This window comes from Giraffa tippelskirchi, chromosome 2, assembly GCF_054371585.1.
Source record: "Giraffa tippelskirchi isolate mGirTip1 chromosome 2, T2T-mGirTip1v1.2.pri, whole genome shotgun sequence".
NCBI lineage: Eukaryota > Metazoa > Chordata > Mammalia > Artiodactyla > Giraffidae > Giraffa > Giraffa tippelskirchi.
In genome coordinates, this window is record NC_137276.1 from 151,916,337 (window position 1) to 151,933,596 (window position 17,260).

The 17,260-nt window shown below is 43.4% G+C and overlaps 1 protein-coding gene and 1 long non-coding RNA gene across 10 annotated transcripts in view; one reads left to right on the forward strand and one right to left on the reverse strand.

Annotated features, from left to right (window-relative positions):
• Window positions 1-1,424: 1,424 nt before the first annotated feature.
• KLHL6 (kelch like family member 6) overlaps window positions 1,425-17,260 on the reverse strand; it is a 113,532-nt gene continuing 97,696 nt past the window's right edge. For all 9 annotated transcript variants that reach the window (XM_081571182.1, XM_081571185.1, XM_081571184.1 and 6 more), the window contains 4 exons: window positions 12,833-13,070; window positions 7,860-8,062; window positions 6,501-6,714; window positions 1,425-5,259 (listed from right to left, as the gene is read on the reverse strand). In XM_081571182.1, coding sequence (XP_081427308.1) covers window positions 4,958-5,259; window positions 6,501-6,714; window positions 7,860-8,062; window positions 12,833-13,070 — 957 coding nt within the window. In that variant the 3' untranslated portion in view covers window positions 1,425-4,957. The remainder of the gene's footprint in view (window positions 5,260-6,500; window positions 6,715-7,859; window positions 8,063-12,832; window positions 13,071-17,260) is intronic.
• On the forward strand, window positions 4,950-15,730 carry LOC145538698 (uncharacterized). Its single transcript, XR_014077185.1, has 3 exons — window positions 4,950-5,275; window positions 10,969-11,070; window positions 15,434-15,730. It is a non-coding gene; the product is annotated as an uncharacterized LOC145538698 (long non-coding RNA).

The window sequence follows — 17,260 nt, forward strand, 5'->3', positions numbered from 1 at the left end:
GTTGGGGGCTAATTACTTTACAATATTGTAGTGGTTTTTGCCATACATTGACATGAATCAGCCATGGGTTTACATGTGTTCCCCATCCTGAACTCCCCTCCCAACTCCCTCCCCATCCCATCCCTCTGGGTCATCCCATTGTATTTTTCAAGTGTGACTTGGTGTGACTTGTGACCCACTGGGCAGACTATCAGGGATGGGCATGCATGGCTATCAAGGTCATGAGTGTCATTCAGGAATCAATAACAAAGGAGACAGCTGAGCAGGTAAGAAGAAAAGGAAAATCCCCAGGTGTCAGAAACAAATGTGGGAGTGAAAACCAGAGTGATTAGTAATCAGGCAGCCTGGGCAGACTGGCAGTGGGCGAGACCTGACCCAAATTAGTCCCCATCATCAAGAGTCTTGAATGTGACAGCATATAGAAAGAGAAAATGCGGCATGAGTCCACTGGAAGAGGGGATGGGGACTGAGATCTTACATAAAGGCCACATCTCCAGTGAAAAGGAGGCTGGTCCATCGGAGGCCACGCACCAGCAGAGCACGAGGAGCAGAAAGACAAGAAAGGAGAGCTGGGCAGATGCCAGGCCCTGGCCAAGCTGCCCAGGCATCAGATTACCAATTAGATCCAGTAGCAAAATTGGAGGGTTCGGCGGTGAAGTTAAGGTCAAAACCCCATTTTGACTCTTAGCTGGTGAACTGCCTCTTGGATCCATGGCCCAGGATTGACTCCAGAACACGTACAACCTGTGGAATGGGATTGTGTTTCCCAAGGTTTTCCACTCAGAATCCATAAGACTGAGAAGTGAGAACTTCTGTCTCTAAGGAGGCCCAGAAAGAATGGCCAAAAGCCATTCATGTGACTGCATATTTCTTTAAAGCCCCAGGTTTTCCTTTCCTATTGCATAGCATCTTTGTATTGAAATCCAGAAGAAAATAAATGATGACAAGTTTTCCAGTGCTCGAGAGTCACAGCTCTCTGGTTCATATTCCCAGTTTCATGCGCTCCTTTTTGAGAAGCACAAAGGTCGGCTAAGGCTTCAGAGACTACACGGAGATGGTGAAGGCAGGGCTGAGAAGGTAGACCAGAAACCTAGAGGGAGGCCTCCTGCAGGAAGGTTTCAAGTCAGGCAGGATGAGAGTCACATAGTTTGTAAAGTCACACAGATTGGTAAACGCTGGCTCCCAGAGGCAATGAGGCACGAGGGAGGGAAAAGCTGTCTACTTTTGCCATTCTGTAAACCAAATCTGATTAATTTTAGCATGTGAGTTTATCTAAGCCCCCTGGAATCAACTGAAACATTTCAAATTTCCCCTCCTAAATTAATTTCTATTCAGATACCGCTTATTCATATCAACCAAAAAAAAAAATTCAGCTAGTAATTGTATATAAAATATTCTTATTTACTCCATACATACTCCATACATACTGAATAAATAAAAACTTTATTTGATTTTTACCCATAAATGATATCTTTAGTTTGATCACTTAAAAAAAATACAACTTCATGTAACCAAAATGCTTGAAGGATTTGGTTAACTAAGGATTTTGTTAATATTTTTATCTAAAAATATGAAAATCTGACCTGTTAAAATTAGTTTTGCAATAGCCATGTTTGAAATATTTACAGATTTCCATGAAAGTTGACTCCTCAAATGAGGAGATCTCATACAACACCCAGATCAGATACTAAGGGGAAAAAGGCTTTTGCAACCCCAAGTTAGGACTTTACATAAGAAATTCCAGTGGTGTTTACCCGCTTTGAAAATTTTACTGAGTATTTTTCTTTTTCAAAATCAAGTAGGATAAGTAAATAACAACAGTACCTCAAGGACTTTCATAAATAGCAAAGCTCTATTTTCACAGCTATAAGCAAATATTTGCACTTCCCTGAGAGCACATTTTCTCTGAGTTCAAGAGCTGTGTGTGTGTGTGTGTGTTGGGGGTGGGGGGGTTGTTTCCTGAGGCCAATGCATGCAGAATGTGATGAAAGCTAAGAAGAGAATATTTATCTGTTGATCTTTGGGTGAGCTTAGCTCCTTACCCATTTCAGATCAGCCTTGGCAATTGGGGCCCTTTAACCTCCCTGACAGATTCCACCTCATCAGAGCCTCTGGGCCTCTCTCTCTTGGTCCAGCAAGACAAAAGACCTAGCCAAGCAGCCCAGAGGCCCCACAGCAAACAGGTCTTACTGCTAGTCCTGCTCTAATTTTGCCTCACTTCTACGAAGTGGGTTCCTTATGCTCCTCTCCCCCTTCTTGAGAAGGGAGTCATGCTCCCAAACTCCAGGGCCCCTGGCATCATTTTCTAGACCCGTGTCCAAACCTGACTTCTTCCTCCTCCTACCTCATCCTCTTCCTTCCAGTCAAGGGTTCTCTATCCACTCATGGGACCTGACTCAAGATCCAGTAGGCTGTGCTAGGACATTCTGCCTGAGTCCTAGGGCCCTTTGTCTCTGACTCATCTGGCACCAACCTGCCTCGTCCCCCTGCTGGCAGTATGGCTCATGACAGTCAACTTCCTGTGAACTAGATTTTTGTTTTTTCATCTAAGAACGGAAATTAGATTTTAAGGGCTTCCATCCCTAGCTAGGGCCTAGAAATTTAAATCCTGATGATATAGTTTCCCCAGAATGACTTGAACTTTTTTTTATATCCCTAAAAGTTATAGACTGGCAGCTTCAAGTGCGGAAATCTGGATCTTCTTAGTAGGCGTATCTGTTTGCCAACCCATTATTGACAGCCAGGTTTATAACACAGAGATCCTAAATCCTCACTTTCCCAGCATAGGGTTGACCTGTTGAAAATTTGGGCTCAAAATTTGCCAATTGCTCTCATCAAAGGACAGCCAGGACAAGGATCACATTCTTTCTTAGGGGAGGCTCTCTGTGTTGCCAATGATGCTGTCATTGAACTTCTTTGAAATTTCTTTCCTGAAATTGCCTTTGAAATATGACTAATTCCTCCCAGAGCTCATAAGTGGTTTCTGAAGGCAATCCCAAGGAAAGACAAACATGTAAACAATGGCTGTATCATTGATCTAAGAGCACAGCTTCCCAAGGAGGTAACTTGGAAGGGCAAGAAAGACCTGAATGCAACCTCATAACTTCATGTACATCTCCTTTTCTCTAGCTTGATGAAAAGAAAAATTATAATATTGACAAGTGGCCCATTTACCTGCTAATTGAGTGTTTCTAGGGTGGAAATTTGTCTTGCTTTTTAGAGTCCCCAAGGCTTGCCAAACATAAAAGTTTCCAGGAATGTTTGCTGAATTGAAGTACTTTAAATTGTTTCAGTTGAGAGCTTCATTAAGGTTATCAGTGTTCATGGGTAAGTGAGGTATGTGTTCTAAATTTCCACAAATATGTTTGTATTTTCCCACCTCACTTTTCACAGCAGGGAGCTAAAGTGTCACACCTGACTCTAAGACACAGAGCTTCTCAAACATCAACATGTATTTATATTTATCCTCAATGATCTATGCATAAATAAAATTTTCAGTTGTAATTTTCCGAGTCTGTTTTATCTGCTTTGAGCTGTAGCTTCTTCTAACCATAACTTTTCTATGAAAGTTGAATTCACTATCAACTCTAATACCTCTATCTTCCCAAACTGCTGAGATGTACAAGCACAAAATGGCACATCTGACATGAAATAAAACTCTATAAAGAGATTTGAAATCATATGATGAAAATAAAGGACATTAGGTAATGCAGTTACTATGTTGTTACCATTATTGTTGCTTTTTAAGTACAGCATCTGAAATAGGATATCTTAATCTGTTTCCCCAACTCGGGGATTAGAATGAATTTCCAGTGAGCTCATTTGAAAGCTCTATCTCTGAGAGTAAAGAACAGACTCTGAGTCAAAACTGCGCCAACCTGATCTAAAAGCCAAATAGCAGGGATTAAAAGGATCCCGAAGACAAAGCTTCCAGGCAGGTGGAGTCACAGGGACATGGACCCAAATCACTGTCTAAAAATTAGAATGTATACTGTCAAGAAGAGCCATTCATTCCTCAGTGGCCAGCAATGTAAGGATGTTTACATAAAACAAACAAAAAACAAAACAGTATTCTGAGTCTCTGGAAAAACCTTTTCTACATTGCAATACAACTGCTGGACATTAACAGGCTGGGGCACTGGGCTGTGCTGAAGGTACAAGTCTATCCGGCAGTGACAGTTGCAGGCTACGATGGGCCTCATGTGATCATAAAAAATAGAGGCTTTTGATGAGGAGGACAAAAGGTTTTTACCTTTTCCAGAGCAAACAGGCCTTCCCAGACCCACCTCCCCAGAACTGTCAGATAGAACAACCTATGATACACTCTTGACAAGGGGCCCAAGGTTACCACAGCAAAGATCCCATGTGGTTTAAATATAAGGAAAAGAAGAAAGAAGAAGAAAAAAAAACAAAACCTTTATTTCCCTGCCTTGCTGAGTGAATCCTCTAGCCAACCTGTCAGACCAAAAGATGAGATTTTCTGCTTTGTGTTTTCCTGCTCTGAGATAGATGGCCTGACAGAACCTACGCTGACTTAGAGATGGAAAGACCTGGGTTTAAACTCCGGGTTTAGCTACTTAGAATCTGACTGACCTAGGGCAATCACTTAGCCTCTCTTAAGCTCGGTTTCCTCACCTGTCAAATGGGAGTTTTAATATTCAGTAATCAGGTCATTAGGACAGTGAAAGGCATTGGTGTACAAAAGCGCCTGGTATAGAACCTGGCAGGGGACAAGTGTGTCTTGCATGTTAAGTATTACTCTTCTTTCCTCCTGAGGTAGGTCTCGCAAACATTCCTGGCTGGTCTCAAGTGTCCCAAAGCTGTGACTTCCGAGGAGCCCCCAGGGGGAGCCGCGGTGAGCCCCTGGTCCTGCCCCGCTGGTGTCCCAAGTAGGATCGAAGGGCAGGGCTGAGGGAGGCGGGCTCCCCGCGTGACTCCGCCCTCCGCGCAGCCGGGGTCAGACCGACACGGCTCCCGGCACGATCCTCCGAATGTGGGTGTACGACTTCCTGATGGTGACGCTGCCGTGGTGGGACACTCCCCGGGGCAGGACGCATTCCTCCGTCAGTTTCTGGGCCTCGGGGTCCCAGCACAGCACCGTGGCGATGACCTCGTTCTTCTCGTCCCGCCCCCCAGTGATGTAGAGCCGGTTGTTGCAGGGCGCGATGCCGCAGCTGGCCCTCTCGTGGCTGAGCTGGGTCACCAGGCACCAGCTGTCCTCCAGGGGGCTGTAGGCGTACAGCGCTCTCATGGCCCCTCCTGAAGAGGAAACACCGTGAGCATTTCAGTTTTTCTGGTTTTCTTCGCCATTAACTACTAAACTACTACTGGTTAGGTCAAGTCTACCACCTTGCCAAAAGAAAGAGCAAATTCACGGCCCTCAAGAAAGCCAGAATGGGTAACTAGGGGCCGGAAGTCTCATGCTGGAAATAGTTCACAGCCCTTGAAACTCTGCAGCCAGGTGCTAATCAGGTTCTAAAAGACACCTGACTTCCCATGACTGCCAAAATGTTCCCTAAGACTGCTTCCTGGAGGGAATACCAGGTGGTGCATCAGGCAGGCCTGGCTCATAAACCCTGCTCTGCCACTTTGGGATCTGTAACCAGGAGCACCAAGACCATGGTGGTTATGAGAAAACAGAGGGATCACGCACCTGAAGCACCTGGCAGAAAGCCTGGTACATAGAAGTCTTGTATTGATATACACGACAGTGACTAAAAGTGGGGGCATCTCTAAACTGAGCATGACGGGGAACACCAGCTCTAGTAACCCACCTTGAGGTCAGACCTTTGAGGCAGAGTCATGAGTCTGACCATTAAAAACACAGGAAACCTGAAGCAAGGGAGAAAAGGGATTTTGCCTTAATCTGTTCCCATATTTTGCATTCAGGGAGCCTTCTCTGGTTAGCTCTTATTTGCTGAAGTTATTTATTTTGGGTATTTCCTTAATCAGTAGTTCTCAACCCTGGCTGTACTTTAAAATCACCTGCACATTAAAAACACCTGGCACTGTGGCCAGCATCCTCCTCATTCTGATATTATTGGTCTGGACAAGCCCCGGGTACCCATGTTTTTGTAAAATACTCCATAATGAGTAGTCAGGGTTGAGATCTATCATCCTTAACAATTACATGCCCACTGTGGTCTGGCTGGTCAGGCTTTCCTTCCTGCTAAATGCAACCTTTCAGAGCCCTCAAAGCAAGTGGGAGAATAAAATTCCCATGAACACAAAGTAAGAAATAATGGTAGCTGCCATTTATTGGGCACTTATACTGTGCATATTCAATTTCTGTGCAATTGCTAATGCTTACAACACACTTTGTTCCCATAGCAACTTCTGGCTTCCCCTTCCCAAAGCCCCATTGTCTATCTGCTCTGCGTGTCTCCTAAATGTGGGCTATTTCTGTCTCCAGGACTGAAAGAAATTCCACCAGGGCCTGGACCAATCCCATCTTCTTTTCCTTTTGAACCCCACCCACATCATGCCATTTGCTCACTTACCAACTACATAGATACGGTCCCGGAAACTCACTGCATTGATGCATTTAGCCTCTACTGGCATGGCCGACTTTAAATTCCACTTATTGGTTGAAGGATCGTAACACTGAGTCTTGTCCGTCGCCAGTTTCCCGTTGGGCCCTCCCCCAATCACATAGAGCTTCTTCTTATGACTGGTGGCTGCGAAGGAACTGACGTGGATAAGGAGGGGCGCAGCCTGCAGGGGCACAGGGGCACCAGGAGAAGCTCTCAGTCACACTGCCCAGATTGTTGCAGTGGTTCACAGGACACAGGCCAGGAATCAGGGAACACAAGCCCGGGCATCCTTAGCCTGAAATCACAAGGCCTGTGGGCTTGACTCCCTTGAGATACAGAGATCAAAGCATACATTTCCCACCCTCCCTCCCTCCTGGCTCTGGTTTCTAGTCTATTTCTCCCAGAGTCCAGCTCTCAGGGGAGGTGGGGTATAGACAGCAATAAGTGTATACGAGATGAAACCAGCCAGTGTTGGAGGAGATACAGAGATCAAAGCATACATTTCCCACCCTCCCTCCCTCCTGGCTCTGGTTTCTAGTCTATTTCTCCCAGAGTCCAGCTCTCAGGGGAGGTGGGGTATAGACAGCAATAAGTGTATACGAGATGAAACCAGCCAGTGTTGGAGGAGATTGCTTTCTCAAAAATGTATATTCATATTTATTCATGTGCTCCTTCATTCAAAAAATATTTACTGAGTGCCTTCTATGTCCCAGGCATTGTCCTTAGCACTTATAGTTAGGAAGAATTGCTGCTATAAGGGTTCCAGGTGTTATCTATAGGCAGATCTCCAGAGCTGGTTCATTTTGCATAATTGAAACTTTATGCCCACTGATGAACAATGCTTTGCCTTTTCTTGAGTATGATATGTACCTGAGATTGTATTGCTAAAGTCTTACACAAAGACATACACATGGTTCATCTTATAGGCACATGAATAAGGGCTAACTCCTAAATATTACCAAATGACTCTGGGTTTCAACAGTGTGGTCAAGGGATCCCTGTGTGCCCAGTGTGGAGAAGACAAGGGTAGATGGTGTCCTAGGAGACAGAGACTCTAGACCAAGACATGCAGACCAAGATAGGGTCAAGCCTGCACTCCACATCTGAGGTTCTGGCCAGGATAGGACAGGTACCCACACAGAGTTCCCTCACCTGGAAGGAAGTCATTTCTGTGACCTGAGCAGAAATGCTGAATCGATGGTACCACCAAAAATATTCTCAGTGGGAGGAGAAGGATCAGAAAGCCATATACCAACATTGGCAGATATCTTTCTTTTTTAAGTTTTAAAGCAACCATACAGAGTTACTCATAGAAATAATCTATACCTCTGACCAGCAGTTGTGGAAGGGGTCATAGGTCTCCACATTGTTGATCCTCTGCAAGCCATCGAAACCTCCGAGTACGTAGACCTTGCCCCCCAGCACTACCATCTTGTGCCTCCAGCGGCCTATGTTCAAATACTCAATTTGAATCCATTTGTTGATTGAAGAATTGTATTTCCAAACATCATGCTGTGTTTCTTTACCACCTGGAAGACATATACAGCATTTAAGAAACCACTGGATGTGTAACAAGTACAGCTTCTCCCATAATTTCCCAAAGGCCTATAAGTGTTACATCCCCAAACCAACACCAACCCCCACTCCACCCCACCAGACAAAAGAATTCATGAGGATGTGTGCAGTGTGGCTGGGGAGACAGAGCCAACACAGGGAAACAGGGAGACACAGTGTAAGGCTGTGCCATGTGTCACCTCTGTCCTGCAAGAGTTCGGAGAAGAGGCTACATGAGCTAAGTCCAGAGAAGGCTTCAGGGAAGTGGTACCCAGGTCTGCCTAGGCAAATGGGCGCCAGCAGGAGCCTGCACTCAGTGTTTGTGTGGCCGAGGAGCAAGAGGTCAGGCAGGACAAGGACAGGTGAGGTTGGACGATTGTGTGTGGGAATAGTAGGCCCTTCTGTGTTCAGTCACTCAGTCATATCTGACTCTTTGCGACCCCATGGACTGCAGCCCACCAGGCTCCTCTGTCCATGGGATTCTCCAGGCAAGTGTACTGGAGTGGGTTACCATTTCCTACTCCAGGGGATCTTCCCCACCCAGGGATCGAACCCATGTCTCTTGCATCTCCTGCATCCCAAATGGATTCTTTACCACTGAGCCACCTGGAAAGCCCAGTAGGGCCTTGATGAGCATCAAAATAGAAAGCAGTTTAAGTTCTACGTTTACTTATTTATTAATGTTTAAACAAATACAAGCCTGGAGAAATCACCATGAAATCTTAGAAAATTCTTTGGTTCATATCTCTGATTTATATAAAAACATAAGTGAGGTTTGTCCTACTTTGAAATTATTTCTGTTGGGACTGAATGAGATGCTCACAATGGAGTGATGAGCTGGTAAAAAAAAATTTTCAAAACAACTCAATAAACAGAAAATACATATTTCAGTTAGGGAGAGAGACCAAGACAAAAGAGAACTGACTTTTTTGGTGACTTTAATAAAATATTTTAATGACTTTGTATTTCCTTTTCCCCATCAGCACAGAGTACTACTAATTATTAATACTTGAAAGATGTAGTTTTCAGACTTTCAACTGTGCACTAGTATGGAATTGAGTATCACTGATGACGCTCTGTGTCATGAGTAAGTGTTTCTCAAGGGTGGAGCCCCGAGGTGGGATTCCTAGGTCAGGGGCGTGCCCACCTTAATTTTCATAGGTGCTGCCAAAGAGCCTTTAAAGCTGTCCTGGTTGACCTTTTCTCATACCCCACCCACAGCAGATATCAGGAGGGTTTTTTTGGTTGGTTTGTTTTGCTTTACATCCTAATAGAGAAAAATGATGTCACAGTTTGGTTTTACCCTGCTACTAGGGAGATTGAGCTTCTTCCTCTTCTGTGAGCTTTTTGTTCATATAGTTTAACCATTCTTGGGGAGTGGGTTTGTGCACCTTTTAGAGTTCTCTATTCAAAACACTGTGGTATTGATCCCATTCAGGTAGTATCCAAAATTATAAAATACTATACACTTTCAAAGAAATGTATGCCAACTTTATTAAAAGGAGGAGAAAACCTTCAATTTTTACTTCAGGATGTAAAAGAAGATCTGATTAACTGGGCAGGCATATCGTGTACACAGATGAGAAGACAGGTTATTGCAAAGATGTCAACCCTCCCCAAGTTAACCTCTATGTTGGGTGTCTTCAGGGCTTTTCATGGATTTCAGGACGTGAAGTGACCATTCTAAACTTCATTTGGAAGAGTAGATTTGGGAACATTTCTAAGAAACATGTGAAAAAGAAGGAGTGAGAGAGCTTTCCCTGGCAAATATCAAAACATATAAATATCAAAATACCAAAAGGCTATGATAATAAAAATAATGTGCTACTAGCGTAAGATGAGACAAACTGATCAATTAAAAGCAAGGTACAGAAACAAACTAAAAGATATAGAGATTATCAAAAATGGCATTAGAACAACTGGCTATTTGTTTAGAGAAAAATTAAGTTAGATCCCTATTTCACATTACACTTAAAATTTAAGTGTAAATGCTATAGAAGTAACTGGAGAATATATCATAGAAAATGTTCAAGATCTTGGGGGTGGTGAGGGGCTTTCTAAGCATGACAAGAAACCTACAATTGTATAGAAAAGAAAGTTACTATTTAAAATATAAAAGTTAAAACAATCACTATCTGAGAGAAAGTATTTACAATACAAATAACTTCCCTGGTGGCTCAGAAGGTAAAGAATCTGCCTGCAATGCCGGAGACCCAGGTTCAATCCATCCCTGGGTTGGGAAGATCCCCTGGAGAAGGGAATGGCAACCCACTCCAGTATTGTTGAAATCCTATAGACAGAGGAGCCTGGCGGGCTACAGACCATGGAGTTGCAAAGAGTCAGACACGACTGAGTGATTAACACTTTCATACAATAAGAACTCCAAAAATTAATAAGAAAGAGACAACCAACCAATAGAAAAACAAAGGATAGGAACAGCTTATTTTTAAAAAATACACATTTAACTAATAAATAGATGAAAATATATTCAATCTCACTAACTTAGAGTGTAAATTTAAACATTCAAGTCTATTAAAATGTAATTGATAATAAAAAATGTTAAAAATGATAATAAAAAAATTGATAATAAAAAATGTAATTGATTAAAAAAATGTAATTGATAATAAAAAATGTTAAAAAATAAAAAATGTAATTGATAATAAAAAATGTTAATGATAATAAAGGATGTAGAAAATTGGCATTGTCATCCATTATTGGTTGAACTGTAAACTGGTACAAACTTTCTGGAAGACAATTTAACAATATCTACAAAAATTCTAAATTTACACTTCTTATGACCACTTCCAGGAATCTTTCCATATAGCAGCACAAGTTCATAAATATATATGTATGAAAATGTCTGTTGTGGCCTTTTTTTCAGGGGGAAAATAGACATTGAAAAAAATTGTGGTTCATTCATTCAACAGACAGCCCTGAAACTGGTAAAAGAGCAACAATAACAACCCTCACAGTAATGATAATGGTGAGTAATACTGTTGAGATGTCACCCTGTGTTTGGGATTGTGCTGTACTTTACATGTATTATACACTTAACACGTATAGTAGATCATGTAATGATGTCTAGAATAGATCATTAATTGAGTACCTGTTTCTGTTGATTTAGTATAACAGGCATGCTTTTGTGTATTGCTTGTATCATTTTTAAAAAGACAACAACAAATCGAAGACATAGAAAAGAAAAGTTGTAGAATAAAATAACATGTATCGTGCATGTGGCAAAGACTGACCCTGACTACCAACCCTGTCTTTTCCTCCTGGGCACATGGCTAAACTACATTTCCCAGCCCCGCATCATGGGGGTACAGGGAGGGCATGTGGCTGGTTCTTGCCAATAGAATGTGAGCAGAACTGGTGCCTCGTGTCCAGGCTGAGGCTATTGTGAGCAGGTGTGCCTTCTCAACTTGTTCGATTTCTCTCTCTTCCCAAAATGCATCAAGCTTTAAGGTCATGTGTGGAAACAGCTGCATCATGAGATGGAAGGAGCCTGGGTTCCTGAAGAACTGAGTGGAGCAGGTGCTCTCCCTCAGCCCCCACGTACTACTGTGGTAATTCACTGAGATTTAGAATTTGCTACTGCGGCTAGCATTCCTTACTCTAAGGCAATACAAAACCATTTTTGTAAAAAAAAAAAAAAAAGTAGGATTGTAATGGAACAGAGAAACTGCCATGTTTTAGTTTATACTCCTTGTATTGCTTAAATCTTCTACAGCAGTTAAAAATATTTCTACAAGATAAAAGAAAGCTGAATCTAATCTATGGTATTAATATATTCAAGGAAGAACTGACCTGCCCTTTATTCTGAAGGATGCCAGCTCTGGGAATAAACTCTTCCCTAAACAAGTTTAGATAAAACCTCCAAGAGAGAGGATGGGATGTTTGTCTCTTCCCTTGGCACCTCAAGAAGAGCGAGGTGGCTTTTGATGTCATGGGAAAGCGTGAGACTGAGAGAACATGGACTGGAATGTGTGACTTTGGGTAAGTTCCCTACTTTTTGAGCCTGTTTTCTCCATTTGTAACCTGGAGATTAAAATCACCTACCATATGGAGTTGAAGTCAGAGGCAAATAATTAAATGGTACCAAAGTGTAAGTTTATTTACACTTTGTTTATTTACACTAAGTGCTATAAGGATGGTAGAGACTGTGTCACTCAATAGTTATTGAACATTTACTATGTGTCCAGACACAGTGCTTGGGAATACAGTGTTGACTCATGGAATTCAAGGACTAATGGGAAACAGGCATAGAGTAATTACAAATAATTAAGCAAACAACTTAGAAGTAAAAAATGAAAAAGTATTGGGTGCTATTGGAGCATCTAAAGGTAAAATCTAATAAACTTGGGGGAGGGGTCAGATTTTTATTCATTACTGAATAAATTACTGAATATTCATTACTGTATTACCAATGCTCAGGACCTTTGCCTACAGCAGGCACCAGATAAACTCTAGCATCACTTTCCTTCTTCCTTTTCCAGAAAGTACAGGACCTGTCTGCCTGTTCCCTCAGTTCTTAGGACAATACTGCTCAAGGATTAGGGTTGGTTTAGTAATAATCCCCTTTCCGTGATAAGACCATCTGAGTGCCTGGTTTCCACATTCTGACCCAGTCAGTGCTAGATCAGTGCCATCCACACTAATTCTTCTAGGATGGTTGCATGGCTCCCACTCAGGGAAGCACATAGTGCCTTGGGAACTGGCTTTGGTATCACATAACTTCTGCTTACCTGAGATGTAGACCTCATTTTTTAATGTCACGCATGCAAACTCCACCCACTTCTTATTCTCACTGTCCAGCTCGTGCTCTGTCATGGGGAGCTTGGCCACCTCCAGGCGGCTGCGCCTCAGGGGATCCAGGCAGGTTACTTCCGCCACAAACCGTTCATCCTTCGTGCAGCCACCAATGATCATGAATACCTCAGACTGGAACTCATGCATCCTGGGCTTGGTGCGCTCCGAAATGATCTGGAAAACCAGTGGGAGTACAAAAAGGCAGAATGGTACAGTGGTTCAGAGCTCAGGTTATAGAACCAGGGCAACAGAACCTGATTCCTAACTCTGCTACGGTATGACCATGTGACTTCACCTCCTTGAGTATCATCTTCTGTATAATGGAGATTTTAGTGGTAACAACCTCATAGTTTTGTCAGGAAGATTAAGTGGGGTAATATACTTAGTGTACTTGGCCTCGGGCCTGATGGATAATAAGAACTCAGTAAAGGTTATCAGTTGTAGATTTTACTACTTTTTAAGAAGTTCAGATCTGTTTACAATCAAATGTACTTTTGCCTCTTCTCTCTTGCTTGGTTGGAAGCACTGAATCCTAGAATTTAATTTCTGGCCACCTTCCACTGCTCCTTGGTTTCAATTTCTTGATGATATCCCGGACTTTGCTCACTACCAGGCCTCTTCTGGAAGAGAAGTCCTGACTGGGCATATAAGAGCATCCAGAGACTTAGGAGAAAAGAACCAAAAGGGAACAGAATGTATCCAGGGAGATCGGAGGACTGGGTCCCAACATCAAGCATATGACCCTTCAGAGCCTTGAACAAGTGAAAAAATTCATACCACAGATATTTGAACCTGGCTGAAGGAGCAGAGGTTTGGAGTCAGATACACCAGAGTTCCTTCCTGCTTTCACCACCTATGGCCATGTGACCTTGGAGAAGAGACACAGTCCCTGTAAGGGCCTGTGATCACACCTCTGCCACCAGGTTGTGAGCATGCATGAGGTTGTAATATAGAGGGCTGAGTCGAGCATCTGGCACACGCAGGGCCCTTGAAAGCTAGTCAAGGGAGTGGTGGGAGATGTCATGTTGATGTTATTAATGAAAAGGGAGAGGTGCCCTCCTCCTGGTCCAGCCATCCCTGGGCTTGATGGGGGAGGTTCTACAGGTGTAGGACCTTGATGGGAGACAGAGAGGCAGGACCCATTTCCCACATGACCAAAGCAGCTTCTTTTTTCTACAAGGTTAAACTGACCTAATATGGATCATGGAGCTTCAGTCTTGCCTACAGATGGTGACACACAGGTTACAGTAGCAAAGACTGAAGCCCACAAGTGGTGAATCCAATCAATAGTCACATGCAATCAGGTCAGCCAACATCCAACATCTACTTCCCAGAAGAGATTTTATTTTTCTGTGCCAATAGTCAGATATAATAAATTTTTATCCTCAGTTCTTGAGGCCGAACCATGGCCATTAAGTGTGTAGCAGGGCTCTCTTCTGTGGGTCGGCAGAAGGGAGTATGGCTATGTGTGATAGGACAATCCTGGGCTGAGCCTGTGGCACTGACAGTAGAAAGGCCAGCTGGGATGAGGGTGTGGGGTGGTCCTGAGAACTTGGAGGCACTATGAGAACACCAAGCTGGTAGGAGAGGATGGAACAATGCATTGGCACCAAAGACAAATCTGTCCCATCTGAGATTTCTCCCTCCAGCCTCTAAACCATCCTTCCCACAGTTGAGGTACAACCTCCAGCACCAATCTGTCCTCTTTCAGGGATTATAGGGACCATCTATAGGGATTATAGAGCGATAATCCATTATAGGGATTATCCATTATAATCCATCTATAGGGATTATAGAGCGATATTTAGAGGACAGCACTAGCCTCCCAGAATTGGTTTCCTGTGACTCTTACTCTGGTTCAGAGAAGCAGGCCCCAGCTTCCCCTCTTTAACCACCAACAGCCTGCTGACTCGCCAGGGACCACAATAGCTGTGATCTTACTCCTGACTCCCAGGCTGGTATCCTAGTCCTGCATCCTGGCCTGCGGAAGACTTTGTTCCCACTGACTGAATGCTGCATTGCTGCCTGCTGTCAGGATCTCCCCATATCTGTCCTCAATTTCCCACACTACCTCCCAACCACTCACCCTGTAATCTTTTTGACATTATTGTCAATGTCACTTTGTTCTTTTCCCCGGGAAGCCATTCTAGCCTTTCCACACATGCTCCCACAGTCCTGAATTTCCCTATCACAGCACTTTTCACCCTCACCTAATTTATTCTAATGTCCCTCGTGGCTGGAACAGCCCTTTTCTTCAACAGATCTCAGCACCAAGAACAATATCTGGAGCTTGTGGGCTTCCATAAATGATGGCTGAATGAATGAATGAAAGAATGGGCAAGCTAGTTGACCCAGGACCTGATAAAGATTTTTTTTTTTTCCAGTCTAGATCATTGTGGTAACCAGCTTCCACAAGGACTCCCAGCAATCCCCACCTCCTGGAATTAACATCCTGTGTTATTCCCTCCACATTGCTCCTGGGTTGGTCTCTATGCCAATAGAATACAATAGTGATGGTATACTACTTCTGAAATTAGGTTATGAAGGCACTAGGATTCCAACTTGATTGCTGTCTTTCTTGGGTAATTTGCTCTGAAGGAAGCCAGCTGCTATGGAGGGGCCAACCATCAGCAAGGAAGTAACACCTGTGAACAATCTTCTGAGAGAGCATGGAAGTGGATACTCCAGCCGGCTCTGAGCTTTGAGATGACTAACTGCAGCCCCAGCCAGTAGCTTGACTGCAACTTCAGAAGAGACCCTAAGCCAGAACCACCCAGCTAAATCACTCCCGGATCCCTGAAAATTAAGAGATAATAAATGTTTGTTTTTTTAAACTGCCTTTTGGAATAATTTGTTGCACAGCAATAGATAATACAATCATCCAGTTTATGGGTCAGGCTGGGTATTGAGACCTGCCTTCCCTGGTGGCCCAGAAGGTAACCAGGGTCAAATCCCTGGGTCAGGAAGATCCCCTGGAGAAAGAAATGGCAACCCACTCCAGTATTCTTGCCTGGAAAATTCCGTGGACAGAGGAGCCTGCCGGGCTACATGGAGTCACAAAAAAGACATGACTGTGTGATTGAACACAGACGTAAGTTCAGCTACACTTTACAAAATATTAACCTCAAAGGCATGACAAATGCCAATCAGAAGTCAGAGATGTGCGATTTTGCAGATACAGGGAAATGTTTGCCAGTGAATCACACACAACAATCAGGTCTACCCAGTTTATTTATATATTGTTAGAAAGAGCAAAGAGTTGCATCTTACTGACTACTCTTTGTCCAAAGAGCCCATATGAGAGGACTGAACAGAAGTAACCAAACTACTTGGATAAAGCTCACAGGGGTAAGCTTCTGACACTCTGTCCTCAGGAGTAAGCCCTCCTGACAGCACACATATCAGAGCAGCATTTGGTATAGATCAAGTTGGTCCCTGGAAACTTTGGAGGCAATGAAATGAAGGGGCAACTTTCTCTGCCCCAAAAGACCTCTCCCAGTGAAGGTACCAGATACTACTCCTAGATCAAATGTAAATTGACATTTGCCCTTAGGTTCTAACATTTGACTCTGTCACCACCACCGTGGGCTTAAAAGGAGGAACAAGGTTAAGTCTGGGAAAGGAGGGTTAGGAAGAGAAGGATGTTCACAGCGTATCCTCCAGACTTCCACTCAAGTCATCAGGAATAAAGCCAGGCTCATGCAAGCAGTGAGAAGACTGAGAATTTTAGAAATCAGCTAGCAATGAGACTGAACTCAGAGATCATAATGGTTGGTTGGCTCAGTTTCCTAGATGATAGAACGAGAATAAGAAAGTGCCCCGAGCACTTGGGGCAATAAGACAGAAAAAAATTACGACTCAATGGAAAGAGAGATTTTAGCCTCAGAGAAAGAAAATGCTTAATGCTTGATTGTGCCATAAAGGAACTGAGTGAGAATAAGAACAGTCTTTATTTCTAGGACACTTATCATCTGTCAGACACTGTGCTAACACATCTCATTCATTATCTTATTTAAGTCTCAAAACAGTTCCATCAGTTGGTAGGTATTATCTTCCCCATGTTACAAGGGGGAAGAAAGCTGAGCACCGAAGAATTGATGCTTTTGAACTGTGGTGTTGGAGAAGACTCTTGAGAGTCCCTTGGACTGCAAGAGATCCAACCAGTCCATCCTAAAGGAGATCAGTCCTGGGTGTTCATTGGAAGGACTGATGTTGAAGCTGAAACTCCAATATTTTGGCCACCTCATCTGAAAAGCTGACTCATTTGAAAAGACCCTGATGCTGGAAAAGATTGAGGGCAGGAAGAGAAGGGGACAACAGAGGATGAGATGGTTAGATGGCATCACCGACTCAATGGGCATGTG